At 42.0% G+C, this 19665-nt stretch overlaps 1 protein-coding gene across 4 annotated transcripts in view; it reads right to left on the bottom strand.

Moving 5' to 3' along the window:
* Positions 1-8257: 8257 nt before the first annotated feature.
* The window catches only part of LOC110979321 (alpha-mannosidase 2-like), a 28484-nt gene continuing 17076 nt past the window's right edge, over positions 8258-19665 (bottom strand). For all 4 annotated transcript variants that reach the window (XM_087140539.1, XM_087140542.1, XM_087140540.1 and 1 more), the window contains exons 16-23: positions 19120-19225; positions 18501-18623; positions 17871-17982; positions 17270-17406; positions 15774-15915; positions 15145-15278; positions 13607-13915; positions 8258-12921 (exon numbers count right to left, since the gene is read on the bottom strand). In XM_087140539.1, the coding sequence (XP_086996665.1) occupies positions 12769-12921; positions 13607-13915; positions 15145-15278; positions 15774-15915; positions 17270-17406; positions 17871-17982; positions 18501-18623; positions 19120-19225 (1216 nt within the window). In that variant the 3' untranslated portion in view covers positions 8258-12768. The remainder of the gene's footprint in view (positions 12922-13606; positions 13916-15144; positions 15279-15773; positions 15916-17269; positions 17407-17870; positions 17983-18500; positions 18624-19119; positions 19226-19665) is intronic.

Here is a 19665-nt window from a genome sequence, read left to right as displayed (position 1 = left end):
ATACGGTTTTCAGTCCGACGACTATGTGCTACTATTGCGCATGCGCGAATGTACAAACTAAATGCACGCACAGTCTACGGGGACAGAACATACGTGCGGGTCGACAGATTTCGCGTATTGTGAATGGCCAACGCGTTGCAAAATTTTGTGACAATTGTCACAATTGTTACAATTGTGAAACGCCTGTACTGTTGTTTCTTCCTCTATAAGGTTTGCATCACATTTTTATTGGTGCTTGTATATAGGGATTGAAAGTCACTTTGGTCAACAGCAACGGGGCGACGCGACGGACGACGGAAGGCCGGAGCGACGTGTAGTCAGGAAACAAGGAACAAGGAAAGGGCCGTAAAACAGCACTACGCGACGGCACGACACGACGCGTCGAGAGTGTACGAACGTAATGGCAAGAAAACGAAGGTGCAAGGCGACAGCACGACGGGGCGGAGCCTGGCGAGAGGCGAGAGAGCTAGTGAGAGAACTCATTAGGTTTATTAAAAGATTTACCCACCTTGTCGCTATTTAAACAGAAATATAAGAAGTGCTTGCTGAATAATTGCAAGGGAAATAACTGAGCCTTACAGGTTACAGATTACAGGTTTTATTTTATTTGTCTATGAATTTATGTACACGTACTTATATACACTTTTTCTTTGTTAATTGTTACATGTCGATGATTTATCTGTTAATGTTTTTGTCCTACATGTCCGGTTATGTCTGTATAGGGGCCCCTACTCGACAAGCTGTGCTTCTTAGTGGCCCCTCCACCTTTGTGTGTGTGTGTTGAAATAAAGTAAAGTAAGTAAAGAGAAATTTGTGTCGTAAATAGTACACCATACGTTTCCATCCCAAAATCTGGCTGGCGTTATACGGTGTTCGGACCCGAACAATAAGCGAAACTAACTGGAGGGAGGAAGCGTTTGTGGTCACCTTCAGAAAGTGAGGAAGACAGACGAACCAAGCCCATTGGCATGTTGCTACAGCTGAACGAAGGCGTAGCGTTGGTGTTTGTGGGCTGCACACTCATAACTTGTTAAGTAAATATAACACGCGGTGAGTAAATATATTGTTTTGTTTTGTACGCCTATAGATGTTGAAGTAGTGGTGAGTTCACACTCTTTCCACCAACCTGGTCGCCGCCCTTCCTGGTGCAGGGTTTAACTTCGGGTTGAGGGTTCCGCCTTGGGTTTCGGTTTCTAAACCCATATCTAAACTTAGTAAATCCCTAACTGTTGTTGAAGCGACATGGTGTCATGAAGAACAAAATATACATGTATACTAAACATTCAAAAATAAATAACAAATTGCATGATGACGTCATTTCCATTTCAGTCTCCACTTTAACAAGATGGCTGAGTTAATGAATTCGTCTCGATGCTGATTTTTGTAGTTTTCCAACAGGCTACTAAATACCAACTGCTGCGACGACCATCGCCATATCCGTAACCGAACCAATGCGCATGTACCAAAGCATCTTCCACTTTTAACGCACCGTTTCATTTAACCCACTAAGACCATCAAGTGGTCATCCATCTTCTGCGTGAATAAGAAAATCGTATAAGATTGTTCACGTGCCTCTCGTTTTTAACTTTCTGCCTGATCTTACAGCTGTAAAATTCCTTTGCCCGAGTATGGTTTTAAATTTGCAGTACATGCATTTCCTTTGAGTGCTTGGGCATGGCGTCAACGCAGGGGTAGGTTTTTTGTGGCAAAGTCACGTTTGTTTTCGTCCTCAATTTAGTTTTGCTATATTAATTAATCACGGTCGTACACTCGAAGTTGAACACCAGTAAGCTTTTATGATGGAAACAAGACGTTGGATGGATTATTTTGTGAGTCAATGATCTTATGTAATCAAATATGCAGTAGCCTTTTTCGAGCAGTGAAAATTATTTTATTTCCTCTCTTCGTGTAAAAAAAATCATGATATTCTTGCAACGGGGTTTACACAAGGATGTGAAACACATAAATATGAAGCCAGTGTTGAACTACAGGCCATCCTGCTGCAGATGTTTTTAAAGCCAGATTCACCAACTTAAAAATCAGGTTCACTGTGATTTTACTCTGTCACAGCAATACATAATGTCCAGTTGATATTCGAAAAGTGTAGAATTTAGTAGGGTTTAATGGTGTCGATAAAAAAACAGTTTATGATATGTCAAGGAACGATACTCACTTTTATTGACGCTGTTGAATAATGGCTCAATATTTCTTTAGAAAAACTTTTGCACTTTTGGCTTTATCGTGTGTCATTACAAACGTCCATTGCAAATTTTGTGTTTTAATTACATGTATTTCTTTTGCTGCAAAAATAAGATAAAACGTGATTTAAATTGAAAGATTTGAATCTCTTTAAAATCAAATATAGGTAATTAACAACCACAATTTAATCTCTTCATAAATAAAGGCTCACTTATCCACCATTGTCTTTTTATATATATAGGCCTAGATGAAGTCCACCTGCCGTGGTGCACATGTAGTTTAGCACCTACCTGCGATGTACATGCACAGTATGCAGACACAGGTGCCATGGGATTGAAAAATCATGTTTTAAACCACGCTTTTAGTTTACCAGACTTTAATTAATTAATGTTTGTAGAAAGTAGTCTCAATATTGGAACTGGTGTGAGCCAAGAGGTAAAACATCCAGGGACTATTTTGTACACAAACAGCACCTATGAGGATACATTTGTTTTTTTTAAAACTCTGACAGGTCTGTAATATACACGTAGTTTACAATTTGAAAACCACTTTTTGACGTTGCTATTCTGTATTTAAATGTACTGGGTTTGGTTGTGACTGGCTTTTTGGTTATTAATAGAGTAATGACTCAGAATTGATTGAAATTCACTGCACAAACAGTAACATTTTGTCAGTGGCTTTTTAATCCCAAAAGCGAAAAACAAGTTAGAAATTCCTGAAAAAGTGTCTGTTAATACTGTGTTTATTATTCTGCAGTTGAAAGCGAACGAGATTTGTTGTTGTAGCGGATGGAAATGTATTTCCATCAATAAAATAGGGAGGTGAGTGCCGCCCGACTGTGCCACCGCTGGATCTCTTACTGTTGAATCCCCAATAACAGGCATTATACACCACACAGCTTTTATATTGAGATCGCTGACAAGAAATTGACCAAACACGGTTGGGATCGGTTTCATTGTCAAAAATTTAGGAAATTAAAATTATAAATGAAAAGAAATCAGTATCCAATCCTTTAGCTCACTGTATTCGATCCTAGAAAATTGCCTTGTGGGTTCTGCGCCCAGGAAAAAAATGTGGTGAGGGAAAAAAAAACAAAAGTTATGCGGTGTTGACCAAGCATTCAGGCGCACGGACTCCTGAAATTCGCGACGAATCGCAGTTACCGGCTTCCATATAGGACTCTTCTGGGATCTCGGGGTTCCCGGCCCAACGCACTTCCTCCCTGCCCATCCATTTAACCCCCAAAAGGGTTCGAGCGACCATGCAAGGGAGGAAACGAGACAAGCCCCTAAGCCCTGGCCGCCGAGTGGGCCATAACGTCTCGAACCTGTACTAAGGTGCTCACCTGGACTTCGCGGACAGTGCCAGCCGCAGAGCTTATCCAGTAGGCTAAGGTACTGCTGGTATTTGACGAGGTGAATTAGAATCTCTTATAGCAACTGACTGACAGCAGGCGTTTCGGAAAATAAAAAAAGCCACTCCTGAGATTCGAACCTACCGTCTAACGATCTGAAGACCGCGAACTTAACCACTCGGCCATCTCAGAGATATTGCTTTTCGCTGTTCATATTAAGGAGATAACAAAGTCATTAACCTTACTGGGAGGTTAGGGGCTTCACGAATGCTTTTTAGGGGTGACCTTCCGTGGGAAAAAAATGTCTTCAAAAGTCATCGGTTTATGAATAGCAATTTTAAAAGAAATAAACAATCCTAAAATAGGCTTTAATTTGACGTGCGTCTCGAGCGCCTGAGAAACTCGTATCTTCCCACTTTTTTGAAGTTCAGATATTTACCACTGTTGGCTAGTTTTCAGCACCATTGGTACTCTTCTGACTCTTGTAGAAGAATGTAAGGTTTGTTTGGTCTGACTCATGCCAAAATGCAGTTGAGAAATTGAAGACAATCTTAACAAAGGAACCAGTTCTGGCTTGGCCCAAGTTTGACAAGGCCTTCAAAATAGCCATTGACTGCAGTGACGTTGGTGTCGGAGCAGTTTTGCTCCAAGATGACGAGTCAGGCGTCGAACGACCGATCAGTTACTTCTCGTAGAAGTTGAATAAACACCAAGCAAAATATTCCACAATTGAAAAGGAGGCATAATCTTTGCCTTACAACACTTTGAAGTGTACATTACGAGTGCCGGAGAAACGATCATTTATACTGATCACAACCCACTTAATTGTGTTTTTGGAGAAGTTTATAGAACCTGGCGAAGATTCTATTGGTGGAGTTTGATTTTGCAACCTTATCCAGTCAAGATTGTCCACTCCGCCGGAAGGAGTAATGTTGTTGCCGATGCTCTGTCCAGAGTTTAGATCTTTTCTTACAGTGATGTGTGTTTCTGTGTCTAACAAGTGAGAGTTTTAATTTGACTTATACATTGTATTTGCTAATTTGTAAAAGTACGTTTTGATGATAGGGTTTATGTTAAAACCTGTTTTTCTGACTTTCCTGATTGGGGAGATGTCGTTGACCTGTTGACTTCTGCACCATTTCAACCTGTGGTGGCGAGTCGTCTGTGCGGGAGCGACGCTTGTCGGAAAAGTTCGTCCAGACCAAGTGAAGTGCAGAGCTGATTTTTTTTTCCGGAAGGGACAGTTTGTGCACTGAATCCGGTTCTAGTTTGTGGGAGCATCAAGTTCCCGTATTTGCGACGGTCATCACACCCTCGCCGTTTCGTCTCGAGCCTGGTCATTCTTCTTCAACGTGATCTTTGGCCCCGTTGCAGCTCTTTTTTTTTAATCTTTATTTTGCACCGCCAAGGACTGAACTGTTTTTCGCCATATGGGGAGTCCAGCATTCTTCACCGTAGTGCCCGCCAAGCTCTCGCTCGTAAGATCATCTTGTATAAATAAGATCTTATCTTGATTCTTTATTATCCTTATCATTGTAAACTAGTTCCAAACGGCATTTTCTTCGTCGTCCTTACTTTTTACAGGCTTAGTGTTACATTCTCATTAAATCATACTTGTTTATTTGTTCCTTATATCCGTGCGATCTTCTTTGATTTCTTTGTTGCAACGGAGAAAATTCAAGCTTTGGAATAAATACTATTTTTAAATAGTTTGGAGTTTTTCGGATCGTAATACTGGGCGTGAAAATGGCATAATGGATACCGTAAGTTGTTTCTGTACCAAAACAAAACACATCAATGAATTTTTCACAGTTATGGGCAGAAATTCCACGGTGTATCGTCTACGCACTGTAGAAAGGTTTGTCAATTTTGGGTAGATATTTTGCCCAATGTTGTCAACTTAGCAACCTTTGGGCAAGTTCTTCCCAATATTTAGTCCATGTTTGACCAACAGTGACGGAAAATTGACCAACAATGTGGTAGCTTTAACCAAGGTTGGGCAAATAACAATGCCCAACACCGTTTTGACTAACGTTTTTTACAGTGCGATGCACTCCTGCAAAACAGTTGAGACTGTGCACGTACAATACAAAAGGAATCGCTATCTTGCTTTGGCTCGCAAAGTTTGCCCCAACTAATTTTGTCAATACTTAACAGTCGGCTGTCATTTTTGTTTTCTACAAGCAACGCCAGCAAACACACGCCAAACGGCAGCGTAGACGCAACGTTGGGAAATATGGAATGGCCAATCCTTGTGTCTTATTTTATCAACTTTTGAGAAATGACAGGTACATTTTGGCAGTATTCTATTTGAGTTAGAAAAGGGATCTACTCAACTATGCAATGGTGGCTTTTGCCACCATTGTGATGCATGACCTGGGGTGGGGATTACAAAACTCTTTGCCAAGTTGGCCCATTGAAAAAAAAAAGTTATGACCGTTATTTGGTGATATCTGCCGATCTCAATCCCCGCGCCGTTAACACCAGTGTTAAGACCCTCCTCGCATACACGCAAGCGGGCACCATTGAACTCGGACATCCTGGCAAAAATTGTTGGGGTGCGTCAAAAGCCATAGCCTCCCCACGTTGCAAAGACCATAACCAATGAGACATAACATTGAGGGGAGACGGGGAGGGGTATCAATGTTTTGAGAATTGGCTTCATTTTAAGCCGTTGTACACCCTTCAAGCACACCTGCGAAGGCCATTTTACCATCTTCTAATCGATATACATGTATATCCTCCGAGGGCGCCCTGTGCTGCGGTATTATTACTTTCTGGCAGTTTATTAGGGTAAAAAAGAAACGCATTTAAAACCATATTTAAACCAAAAAAAAAACTAGCTTTTGAAAATACAGTTACGATTAACCCTAATTCAAACCCAAACTCCATTTTGAAAATACAGTAATTACTAACCCTAACCCTAGACCTAACCCTAACCCAACACATCACCCTAACCCAAACTCCATTTTGAAAATACAGTAACAACTAACCCTAACCCTAGCCCCAACTGACCCTAACCCCCACCCCTAACTCTTATCCTAACCCTAGCCCTTACCATTCCTAACCCATAACCCTAACCTCCTAACCCTAACCCCATAACCCTAGTCCCGTTACCCTAACCTTAGCCCTACCCTAACCCCAGACCTAACCCAAACTCCATTTGAACCCTAGCCATAACCCTAACCCAACCCTAGCTATAACAATAACACCGTAACCCTAACCGTAACCTAACCCTACCCCAAACCCAAACTCCATTTTGAAAATACAGAAATAACTAACCCTACCCAACCCTGACCCCAGCCCTAACCCCAGCTCATAAACCTAGACCAAACCTAAACCGTAACCCTAACCTTAGCCCTGCCTTAACCCCCCACCCTACCCCAAACTCCATTTTGATAATACAGTAATAACTAACACTAATCCTAACCAACCCCAAAACCGTAACAATAACTCTAACCCCTAACCCTAACCCCATAACCCTAAACGACCCTAACCCCATAACCCTAACCCTAGCCTAACCCCCTCACCCTAACTCCATTTTGAACCCTAGCACCTAACCCTAACCTTAGCCCTAAACCTAACACCTTAACCCTAGTCCTACCCCAGACCCAAACTCCACGTGAAAATACAGTACTAACTAATCCTAACCCCATACCCCTAACCCCTTAACCCTAGCCCTAACCCGAACTCCATTTTGAAAATAAAGTAATAACTAACCCTAACGCAAGCCCTATACCTAACCCCCCTAACCCATAACCCCTTAACCCCAACCCTAATCCAAACTCCATTTTGAAAATACAACTAACCCTAACCCCGTAACCCTAACCCTAGCCGTAAACTCGTGGCCAATGAGGCACGGATTAACTAAATGACAGCATTAAGTTTCAGTCAGATCAAAATTAAATCTAACGTGGGTTACTTTTGTGGGGGGAAACTGAATGGGCTATGCGCCTTTTCCGGCGACAATGGCGTAAGACCAAAAACTTACTGGTTTGACACCCATCACATTCTCGCTGTCTTTTCTGTTGTTGAAATTCCAGCAACTAAGGAATGTTCGTTTCTTTTGAGTTGATGTCATCATTTTCCTGCATGTGTTTTTCGGGCAGACCTGTCTGGCCAGTGATGGATCAACCATTCACAAGAAAGAGCGGCAGATGCAACGCATTTGTCGCAGCTTCGGGGAAACCCAAGAAGATATGAGACGTATCGTTTGAGAGAATTTCTCTTTTACTTATTGGTGGACACCTTGAATCCAGTAAAATTAAATCATGATTCATATATACTTAGTCTAACCATTCTTACAGGTTGGAAGATCGTCACATGGCCAGTCTTATAAATGGTTAGTAAAGTATCGGCCAGCTAAGCTCGAACATTTTTCCCCCGAGTCACATGAAATTTAGACTCCTCTGAATTCTGGTCGCTCTTCTTTTGTGTTGGTTGAACATTCTCATAGTTCTATTACGTTTGCACAAATAAACGATTTTTAAAACACACTTGATTTCAATGGATGATTTAAACTGATGCGATCGAAATCTGCCAGCTTGGGGGAAAAGGTCTGGCGTTTGTGTGTACCCCCCCCCCCGATATTTCAGTAAACTGCTTCGCTACTTTCAGTCAGTCCGAATGAATATTTTATTGCCGTTCCTTTCAAAATGTTGATAGAAATTAAATTCATTTTGAGCCCAGGCTGTACATTAAATGTTTCATTCAAAAGCACTTTTATTACTCCCATTTCTGCAGGGCATTAAAATGAACATGCATAACAAACCTGACCAGTGATGAGAGGGTTAGTACTGTGATGTTCAACAAACATCTTCAGAAGAAATTGTTTTCTTTGTGGATATGAGAATGAACTTAGCAACGTGAACTCATGTGACCTGTCTTAGTTGTCACAGCTTATGTAAAGTCCCTTCTCACACTTAATTTTGGCTATGCAGCATTAACAGCGTTACCTGATATGGTGAGTCCAATTATTCACACTAATTCAGCATGTTTTCGGTTTTCTCCATAGGCACTGCCAATGAAACAACCTTTTAAGCCATCCTTAATTTCATTTAAAACTTTGTAATTTTTTTTTAAACTGGAGGTCTTAGAGTGGTGATAACCTTTTTTAGAAAACGTGCAGTGAAAGTCTAAATGAGGCTTGGCACAAAAAGACTTAGGAGAAGAAATTTGGAGCATGGAGCTTCTCTCTGTCTGCCAAATTGCACTGCCTGACAAGTCAAGCAAGTATGGATAAAGCCTGGTTTCCATATGGTCGTTTATAATGCAGACGGTCCACAACACGTCAAGACGCGGACAGTCGCAGAAAAGACGCTGTGCGACATCATTCCACCAAAAAAATTAAACAAAATGGCGTGCGAAACTCAGTGCGAAACAATTTCCACAAAGAATGACTTTTTCAGGTTGCAATGCTGCCTCTTGAAGCCGAACTGGTACTCCAGTTTGGTTTAGTTTGTTAATGGTCAGCTATTTTGTTGACGTTTGGGGCTAAATATGCTAGCAATAAGGAGAAAATGGACCAAATGAGTGGTACTAAGCCACAGAAGCATCGCTTTACGCCCGTCATGCCTGCGTGCGCGTTTGTATGGGCCTACTTCTCAGCGACTTGACGCAGACAGTCGGAAAAGTTGAACTGTGTTACTCTCTGCGTTTCTCACATCGATATGGAAGCCAGGCTTTACACTTACAACATGGAATGGCCGGAGAAAAATGGAACATGTTGAAAGGGTGTCTCAATATGTCACTTCTGCGCCTCCGTCACACTTTTTTTCTTTGCAGATATTACAAAAATACACAGTTGGTACAAAAGTTCCAGTGGAGATTACGCCGTGTGTTTTAAGTGAAAATTCCATGTACCGTCCCACCTTGAATTCCAGGAAGTTTATGATTAAATTCCGAAAAGCTCCGACCGAATACAAGTAAATATGTACCATGATTGGATGTAACATAATTGGCTCAAACAAATCCTATCAGAAACTGCATTGTTAGCATTTGTGTAATTAAGATGGGTAGGGTGAGAGTTAGAATGAAATTCAACAAAACAATTGAAGAACGAAATATACATAATATGGGGGAAAGGCAAATTTCAGAGAAAAACTGCAAATTTAGAGGAAAAAATGCAAATTTGAGATGAAAAAAAGGCAAATTTGGAGAAAAAAAGTATCCCCAATAAAATCAATCATATTAGTAAAAGACATATATACTAATTTACTTAACAGTAAAGAAATTTGAATAATTTATAAGCCTTGTCAAGACAAATTATTAAAACTGAGGAAAGACCGCTGATTTTGATCACTGCAGGCATGGCACTCAGTCATATCTATGAGAAAAAGTCATCAGGTCATGAAGCCAACTTCAGGGTATTTGGCACAAAACCCACCTTTTTAACAAACTGTACAATTTCAAATAAATATTTACAACAAAATTTTAAGTAGGACATCATCCTGTTCCCCTACTGACAACTTGACATGTTTGCTATTGTAATTTATATCTAGCTTTAGATTTAAAAAAATAGGCATATTATTACTGTTCATGATTACCTCCAGACAGTCAATAAATACTCCAAATGATTGGGCATGGGACATCTGATCGATAACTACAAATGTGAAGCATAAACAACATCTAAAATATCCTAAAATGGAGAAAATTTATCCCAAAAAAGAAATTGTTGACAATGTAACACTAAGTACACCTTAGGAAACCTGAAAAATCAGTTCAATGTAGATCATTGAGATCAATTAACCTCTCCTCTTCTGGACAATTTAGTTATGTCACTAAGTCTAATATAAACCCGCTTCAATAGCCTACCAATTCAACAAAACGATCCTCAGAGGGAAAAAATCATCACTGATTTAACAAAGGGAAAGGCGCGTGGATATTGCAAAAAAAATGCTTTCGAGTTAACTACAAGAGAAGTTTCTCCCATTCAAAACTGCATTACCTCCTTTGCAATAACTTTACGGGGTAAGAAAACCTTGATATGATTCTTGGAAAGGTAGACAGTTACCTGAACCCAGTATTCAGAATAAACATAGTAGTTAATTAGTCCAAAATCATTACTGGAGATGCAAGACCCTTTGTGAAAACGAAAATCCACCCTTTCCTACATTTATGCCCTTCTGTTCAATGCGTTTTTAAACAGGGCAGGCAGATGTATGTTTCCACAGGTGCTAAGCTGTGAATGTGACAAAGGATGCTTGTCTTTTCATGAAAACAAAAGTGTCAGTTATCTACTTTTATGCCTATCTGGGCAATACATTTTGCACATGTTTATGGGACAGGCATGTTCGCACCTCAACATGAAAATGCAAAATGCACTTGTTGTGAATCCTAACCTTAACATCTTTAATGTAATTTAAAATTAATGATGTTTGCTAATGGAATTATGTCAAAATGGTTGCGTACAACCTTTTAAAGCAAAATAATGAAAATCAGTTCATAAATCTATTCATTTTTTTTCTGCTTGCCTCTTAAATCAGAAATGACATACATTGCCTTCTGTCCAAGAACATTCACTCTTTGGTGGATCTTTACTTAAAATCATTCAGGTAAGAAAGAAAAGGCACATGATTACCAAATTAGAGACTAAAGACGTAAATATAACGGCTGTAGAAAAGTACTCAAAAAGGATAATCCCTCCACCACAATTTCAGAATAACTTTACAGAGCCATTTCTGTAAAACGTCTTGAAATACTGTTATTACAAACTATGAAAAAGGGCTTCTTATCACATCAGTAAGAAAGCAGGGAAACACCAAGGACTGTACAAGCCGGAACGTGTCCATGCCAAAACTGCCGACTGATTGGCAGGAAACAAACACAGCTGAGGACGTCCACATTTGTCAAACACCAGAACGGCACGTAAGAGGTTGTGGGTCCCAGCCTGAATTCAGTCCAATTGTCTCCCAGCATCCGTCCCTTGCTCAGTTACATCCTCCGAATGGATTCTATATTCGCTTGTCATGACTTGCCCCGTATTTTGCTGTAGAAACACTGTTACAGTTTAGGGCCGGCGACCATTTAGACCCGGTTTGAAAAGGGCCCTCCCGGTAAGCTCGCCCTGTTGCAAAAACCCCTTTCATATCGGCCTGGCTACCGGCCTGGGATGCTGGACTGGTTGTTGATCTCGAACTTCTCCATCCTGGGGTCTATTGTTTGCAAGTACTGGTACATGTAATCTATCCCAGAAGAAACCTGCCTGTGGTTTTTAATCCTTCAGCGCTGTACAACGCTGAACCCTTCACCGGCAGAGATCAAAGTCCCTGCCATGCGATTAGGCACACAATGGGGACCATTAATCATCAACGCTTTTGATCTCCAAACTTATTACAGTCAAGTACTCTCGCCAGCATATGAAATCCATTGCCACCTTTTTTATGTTCGAGTTTAAATTTGTTTAGACTCCTATTCATCTGTGGAAGCATGGTGGGGGAAGCCTTCCATCAGGGACTTTGAAATGCCGACGTGCAGACAGGCCTGATACCGGCCTGGAGTAACCTGAATACCGGGCAGGCATTATACAGGGCGGGCTACCGGGGGGGGACCTTTTCAAACCGGGTCTAAATGGTCGCCGGCCGTTAAGTCAGCAACACACTACAAGGAATGCCAAACTGATCCTTTGATACATTCACATAACACACTCCGATTCACTCTATTTGGAGTGTCTACTGATAAGGTGTGCCATCCTCCAAACCACCTTGCGGGGACAACATTTGGCATACGGGCCAACTGGCCTAAACTTACACGAAGGGTGCAAAGGCAGTCACAAGACAGCTCTCATGACAAAGACACACAGCCATCTGGAGACAATTCAAGAAACAAGGAGCTAGGGTGAATCATGCCTCTAGCACAAAGAAAACTGTTCACATGGGCCAGATCTATCCCGTACTGATGTGACAATATGTGATGATGGTCAAGGGCGGATCCAGGACGGCCAATGGGGCTATAGCTCCACCCCCCCAACTGAAAAAGAGAGATTTTTTTCAAACAAGAGGAAGACTGAAAGACAATAATTTGGTCTACTTCATTTCCCCTCCTTCCAAAAGCGTGTAAAACACTCGGAAAGGCCATTAAATGTTCCCCCCCCAAAAATGTCCAAATCTTTGCCCCTCCTCCCCACAACCAAAAAAACAAGTTTGGCCCATCAACGACTGGGTCCTGGATCCGACCTTGATGATGATCACCTGAATCATGAACCTTCAGGGGGGTGGTCAGTGGAACTGAACCCGGTAAGTGTTGATCTCCATAGGCTCCAGGGTGAACTCCGAATCCACTTCCATCTCGTCGCTGTCGTACAGCCCTGATAACGAGGTGGCTTGCAGACTCCGGAGATTCAGGTTCTGGAAGAGATTTCTGACAGCGACCTGGAAAAGAAGACATTTTGATGTTCATGTTTGCTTTTGCTGAGGGATCTATCGAGGACATGGTCACTCCATGGGCAAAAGTGCCGTGGTGACAAATCTTGAAGCGTTTCAAGACAAGGAGGGTTTAGCATTAAGACTCATTTTTGTGAGCTCAAGTCAGAAATAAGGGTTGCTACACATGTACTGTTCAAAAGTCACACTAACAGCAACCAGTGTTGTAGTCAAGGCCATCACCAGACCAGGCACCAGACCAGGCACAAGACCTGTCACAAGACCAGGCACGAGACCAGGCACGAGACCTGTCACATGACCTGTCAAAAGACCTGTCACAAGACCTGTCACAAGTAGTTGGGCGAACGATAACAATTGAATGCTTGTGTTCTGGTTCATTTGTATAAGCATGTGTCTTGAATGCAGACTGCAGGTCTTGTGTTTGTCTCGTCTTTTCTTATGGGGCCCAGTGATGGTGGTAAGGGTCCTGACTACAGCACCGACAGTGAAGTGAACACTGAATAAGGACTGTCATGATTACAGTTTACTGAGAATAGCTTTTGGCTCAAATTACGACTGGGGTACTTGTGAAGTACTCCTGATGACTTGTAGAATAACTGTTAAGTACTTAACTCCAAAAACTGGTTACTGTATGCTTGTATGGTGCTTTCAATGACCTGCATTATCCCCTCACCTTACCACCGTTGGTGGAGCAAGACAGGGCCACCCCGGGGTACCGGCAATCGAACCCCATCCGGTGAAGCAGCAGGAATGCCTCCCGCTTGGCCTCCACCATGACCTCGCTCTGTTGGACTCGGGTCCGCAGGTTCAGCAGGTGCATGTCACAGGGGAATGCCTCGTCCAGCATCTGGTACTCGGGCAGCAGCTGGCCACTGGGCTCTTGGCTCTCGGGGAGGGCGGTGTGGATGTAGAGCGGGTGGTCCAGGGAGAGGGAAGCCGCCTGGCCCAGGAGGGAGGAGAAGCCCGCCGGCTGTGGTGGGCTCTGTGAGTATTGACAAAGTTGTTTTCAAATCAAGGTTTTTCCTTGCTAACCCTCATTTTAGAAATCAATTTCTCACACAACCTTTTCATTCGATAAAGGTAAGCTCATACCATAAAAACTGTAATTGTCACAAAACAGAACGGCCAATAATTTCAACTTTTTAGAAGTCCAGGACATAAAAACAAACCAGGGACAACAGATGAAAAAAAACCCAGGAGGTATGTTAAGGTTCTGCTCACCACCACCTGACCCATCAGACTTTGTAGTATACATCGTAAGTTATCTATTTAACCACTCCCTGCCGGGCGACCCGTTTTCGAGTACAGAGGCTTTATATGCAGAGCCGGGGAGCCCAAACTGGGACAAAAGAGTTGGGCCTTTTAACAAAAGACCGTGCTCAGCACAAAAGACTGAGCTGCTGGGCATTACTGACATTTTTTCGCTCTATATAGTGGAGATAATCCAGCCTTGTTTTGAAACAGTATACCACGGTTTGAGGCATTTAGAGGGAGCGGATTACCACCAGGGACAAAAGCTCTCCACCACCGCAGCGATGAGCCACACAGCACCGCTGCATGCTAATCTGGCCCCTATTGAAAAGAGGTCAGCAGTGCACTTTGCCGGTTTCGGGAACAAAAGAATCGTATGTAACACCGCACAATCAGGGCTCTTTTTCCAAGGCTGCAGGCCTGGCTGAAATATTCAGGAGTCAATGAATTTTACCTGTCAGCTTTAAAGTAGCGCCCAAAGAGTCCTTCATTTTGGTATTAACGGCCATTAAATGAAATGATGAATTTTTGAAAAATTTTGAAAATGGAAAATCTTGAAAATGAGCCGGCATCTTGTCTTGCTCAAGAAAAATCCCCCCGGCAGCAAGTGGTTGAGTCTCACTGTACTGTACCTGTGCATGCACTTCCCTAAGCAATAAGTATTAATACTCTATTATTAATTTTTTGCATTTCCCATCTGCTCATTTCTGTACTTTTTATGTCATGCATATTATTATTCCCATTCATGTAAGATGTGGCTCTATGTGTCCCGAGTGGACATCTCTTCTCCGTGATATTTATCCATTGCAAAAAAGTAAACCACAGCAAAACCGGAGCTCAGCAACATTCTCAAGCCTCCGGATATTTTTTTCATGCCCTGCCAAACGCCATGGCCCCAAAGAAATCTTAACCTCCACCCGCCTTGGGTCACCCCTCTTGAGAGTTGGGACTTGGCCTGACCTGGTTTGTAGCATCGGTTCGCTCCAGGAGGATCTGGTAGGACAGTGCCGTGATCTTGTTGTCTAAGACACCCTGCTGAACCCCTCGACTGTCGTCCTGGTTCAACCGGCGATCCAGGACCACGTCAAACCAGCCTTTGGACAAGAGAGAAGAGAGCAAACAATTTTTTAAGAAGAGGGAGGAGAGAGCTGATGATAAGGACCCCATTCACAAACGGCAGTAAGTGGACAAGTAACAAAACTTGTTCACTGCATTTCTTGGCGGACATAATCAGCCAAAGTAAACTGAAAGTAAGATTGCCTCAACAAGTATGAATTATCAAGTTGGTTTTAGGTGCTCCAGCTGGCAGTGCATTATGGGAAAGATTTCCTTTGTGAGATAATGTTTGATCCAAGTCAGATTTAAAAGTGTTCTAAGTCATAGCCATAGGTGTTAAAAACAGCCTTTCTGATATCTTTGACATTTGATGAAAGGCCTTTGCTTTGGTTACCAACCAAACTAAATCCTATGAAGCATGTAGAATATGACGAGTGGACAGTATGCAGTGCTATAAAAGCGGCTCCAGTTCAATGGTTATTAATGATTTATGCTTATTTCCCAGAATATTTCTGCATCCAATACAGGCATACCGGGTTGGAGACTGGCCACTCCAGATGGATGATTGGTAAGCAGGGACAGCCGGGTGTCGCTGGACTCCAAGAAAGCCATGCTGGGCATGGGATAGTAATTGGCTTGGAGGGGCAGCTTGTCCAGAGTCTTACGTTGCTGAAGCTGGTACGATGTCAAAACACAGAAAGCAGAGTGTGAGTAACTCGGTTGTATCGTGAGTTCAGTATTGAAAGGTCTTTTCTATAGACACCTGATTTTTAGCAGACACTCCCAGGTTATACTCTGAAATTGAAAGAAAAATGTCATTCAAAGCCAAGCATGTTTGAGACCATTTTGTTTGCATATCGTCGTGTGCAGGGCAAAAGGCATGCTTACGCCCTTTTGCCAGGAAGCATGCGCACAGCAGCTAAATACTCCTGGACAAAAAGGCGTAAGAAACATACTTTCCTTATTTAGTAAAAACACATAAATTTACTCCAAAATCAACTCAAGCTGTACAAAAAGCAACATTTGAACAATTTATTCAATGACTTGGGAAACACTTTTTAAGACTTCCAGCAAAGAAATCTTCATATTTCATTAAAATAAAACAGTTGCGTACATACGTCCTTTTGCCGGGAAAAGGTTTTTTGCAGTGATCATGCTTCCCAGCAAAAGGGCCTAAGCCTTCTTCCAGGCACATGACGACATCTAGTTTGGGGGGGGCCAATGCACTCAAATTTCACTAAATCTTCTCGCCTGATTTCATATTTAGAGAATTAATTTTCGACATGTTTAGAAATCAAAACTTAACACAATGACCAACCGTGACACATGGAAGAAAGTGCGCTCACAGTTATTCCAAGTTTTGTACACACATGTAATGGTGCGTACATCCTGCATTCACATGCTTGCAAAAACCATTGCATTCACTTGCATAGTTGGTCCCCTACGTTGGTTATCTGAAGTAAACGCACGTTGCGCGGGGAACCGACAAACAGCTCCTCACAGACTAGATTTTCACATACATGTGTTTCAAAGGACACTGCTTATGCAGTGCCCTGCACTTATCTAAATCAAATCATTCTTTCACACATACAACAAGCGCCTGGAGGTAGGAAAGTACCGTTTCTGTTGAAATTTCTAGGTGCGTAATTCAAGTTCATGTATGAAAATATTCTTGCCAACAAATACCAGAGGTGGAATTTTTTTCCCCAAAAGATGAAAAAGCTGAAATTCCAGCAATTGCTGAAAGTCTGGTATCCCTGATTTGCAAAAATAAAATGGCAGTAAGACTTGGAAGCCAAACCAGTCCAGCCGCATTAAATAAGAAAAAAAATGGCTACCCTCCGAACAATGTCTATTCTTGATTAACACAGTGATGTTTTCTTTAAATAAAGCAGCCGTATGCAAAACTGAGTCCTGCAATAATTTGCACAGCCAAGCACCTTCAAGAAATTGGTCTCAAGACATTAAATTTTGCTTAATCACTCAATGGCAAAAAAAAAAAAAAAACACAGACAGTTTTCTGCCATACCTGGAAACCATTGAGATCTGTGTAGTATATTCTATCAGGATTCTGCACGTTGGATTTCAATCTCATGATCAACTCCTGGTTGCGGACGCTGCGGATATCCACGACATTCCTAATGTCCAGTACTCTGGAATCCACACCTGCAGACAACAAGAGGATGGATCACGTCATGGTCTTCCTTCACGGGCCTATGGACCCAACCTTTTTTTCCAATCTTGGCTAAGTCGCCGTCTTCAACTCCATCTTCAACTCCACAACCAGTTTCACATATTTACAGGCAGAACCAAACCCGGATTTGTCAGCCCTTGGCCTCACATTAGACAAATACATACTCATCTAGCACTGAGCTCAAGAATTTCAACAAATTCATAAAACTGAGGTGTAATTTGAAGACAGACGAAGCTGAGAATTGGACCCCTCCCCATGCAAGAAATATCTAGACTAGTCTTGAGAGCCTTAAGACCATCCCCAAAAGTACACAACTGAAATTCTTCAAACAAAAAAACACCAACACCACCAACTCTAGCAAAACTGAAACAGGGATCGTCAGGCTCACACAACAGAGAATGGTCTCTCCTGGCCAATCCCCGAGCGGTTTACTCACCAGCACTTTCCTTGATTGTGACATGATGGCTGACCATATTAAAGGAGACATAAACCTCCGACAGCAACGGGCCGCGAACAACTCGGACAAATGGACCGTCCATACTGAGCGGCTGAAGAGGAATCAATAAAAAAAAGTTTTGTTCCAAATTCATAGGACAAATTCAGAACCAGTGACCACCCCATTCTGATGACTTCATTTTTTTCCCATGCTGAGAGTAACACGTCAGAGACACACAACAAACAACAATTTAAAATGAAAAAAACTCACTGGACACAAACTTTAAAACAGAAACAGCAAACATAACAAAACAAAAAAAACCCAGAAGACTTATGACATAGTCGGTACTCAGTACAAGGTACATTCAAGAAACAGCAAACATAACAAAACAAAAAAAACCCAGAAGACTTATGACATAGTCGGTACTCAGTACAAGGTACATTCAAGAAATCGAATTGAAAATGTCGGGAAATTAAATGCAACACGCAAGGAAGAGAAGTAAATGTGTCAAGAAACTAGACCATAAAGCCTAAAAATGAAATTTTAGTTGAGAGCAAACACCAATGTCCAACAGCTAAACAATTCTGTCAATTTATCAAATCCAATAACACGCTTGAGATGTTGACAGACCTTGGCAGGACCGTCAGGCAGGAAGAGGTAAGCTCCGCTTTTTTCCTTCTGGGATACAGTCCCATACGTCATGAACAACAGCTCAATGTCTGTCTTCTTGCCATCAGCTTTGGTGGTCAAGGACTGCAAGGCAACCAAAAAATGCAATCCTTGAAAACACTGAATATCATCAACACCAAAACATCCTCAAACTCTGCCTGTTTACAGAAAAAAAAAATCACATCAGAAGACTGGCACAATGTGACTAGCTTCAAGGCACCATAAGTTTTTATATTTTATTGATTTGTCGAATAAGAAGAGATAGGTTCCACATGATTTTCTAGGTTGGGTCTGGTAACCGAAAACACAACTTTTTTTTGTTGATCCTAAGCTAAATGACAGCAATTCAGCACCCTCCTTTGGTTTTACAGCACAAATACGCACAAGTGCCCAAGGTCGCTCTCTTGCATGCTGGTGTAGTGCGCAAAACGACACAGCTGTGCTTTTTTGAGGTGTTTACCGAGTGACCCAAAGAGTGACTTCAGCATAGGAGGGTTAATGCACGTGGCAGTTGCCATAATGCGGCAGGCACATCAGCAGCATCCCTTCACTGACCTCTCGCTCCAATCCACAACCGTACCTTGAGCATTCCGGTGGATCCTTTAAATACCGCCTTGAGGTTGGAGTTTTCTATGCTGATGTCTCCCGACGAATAGCCTGAAAATTTCTCAACAATAAACGGTCCCCTGGAAAAAAAACAGGTGAATTTAACAATATCACGTTTCTTGACCATGCCCGACTGCACATAAAAATGCTCTTTCTGCGACAACTTCTAAATTACTTAGGTTCAGGCAGCAGCAACTCTTTGGCCATGTCACAGACTTAGTATTCGTCAACCAGTGGTTGGTAATCTATCACTGGCTGCGAGTGCAAAGGCTAACTCACACGGTGTTATTAAACCTCGGCGAACTTTGGAGGCCCATGCAAAATGGAAGTCAACGTTTGCAGACAAAGACAGACCAGTCTCGTATGGTTTGGTTACCTTTTTCTTTATTGTTTAGGAGATTTGAGTGCTACAACATCAAAGGCCATTCTTTGCCAGTTAAATTTGCAAAAGAAATTACTGACAACAGAATGCTTCCCTGCCAGTTTTGGCACAGTTTGGAAGAATGCAGGTTGGCAGTTG

The sequence above is a fragment of the Acanthaster planci genome, linkage group LG08 (genome assembly GCF_054643075.1).
Source record: "Acanthaster planci isolate LZ-2023a linkage group LG08, COTS_SCS, whole genome shotgun sequence".
NCBI lineage: Eukaryota > Metazoa > Echinodermata > Asteroidea > Valvatida > Acanthasteridae > Acanthaster > Acanthaster planci.
Note: the sequence above shows the minus strand (reverse complement) of the source record. Positions and strands in the feature narration are given on the sequence as shown.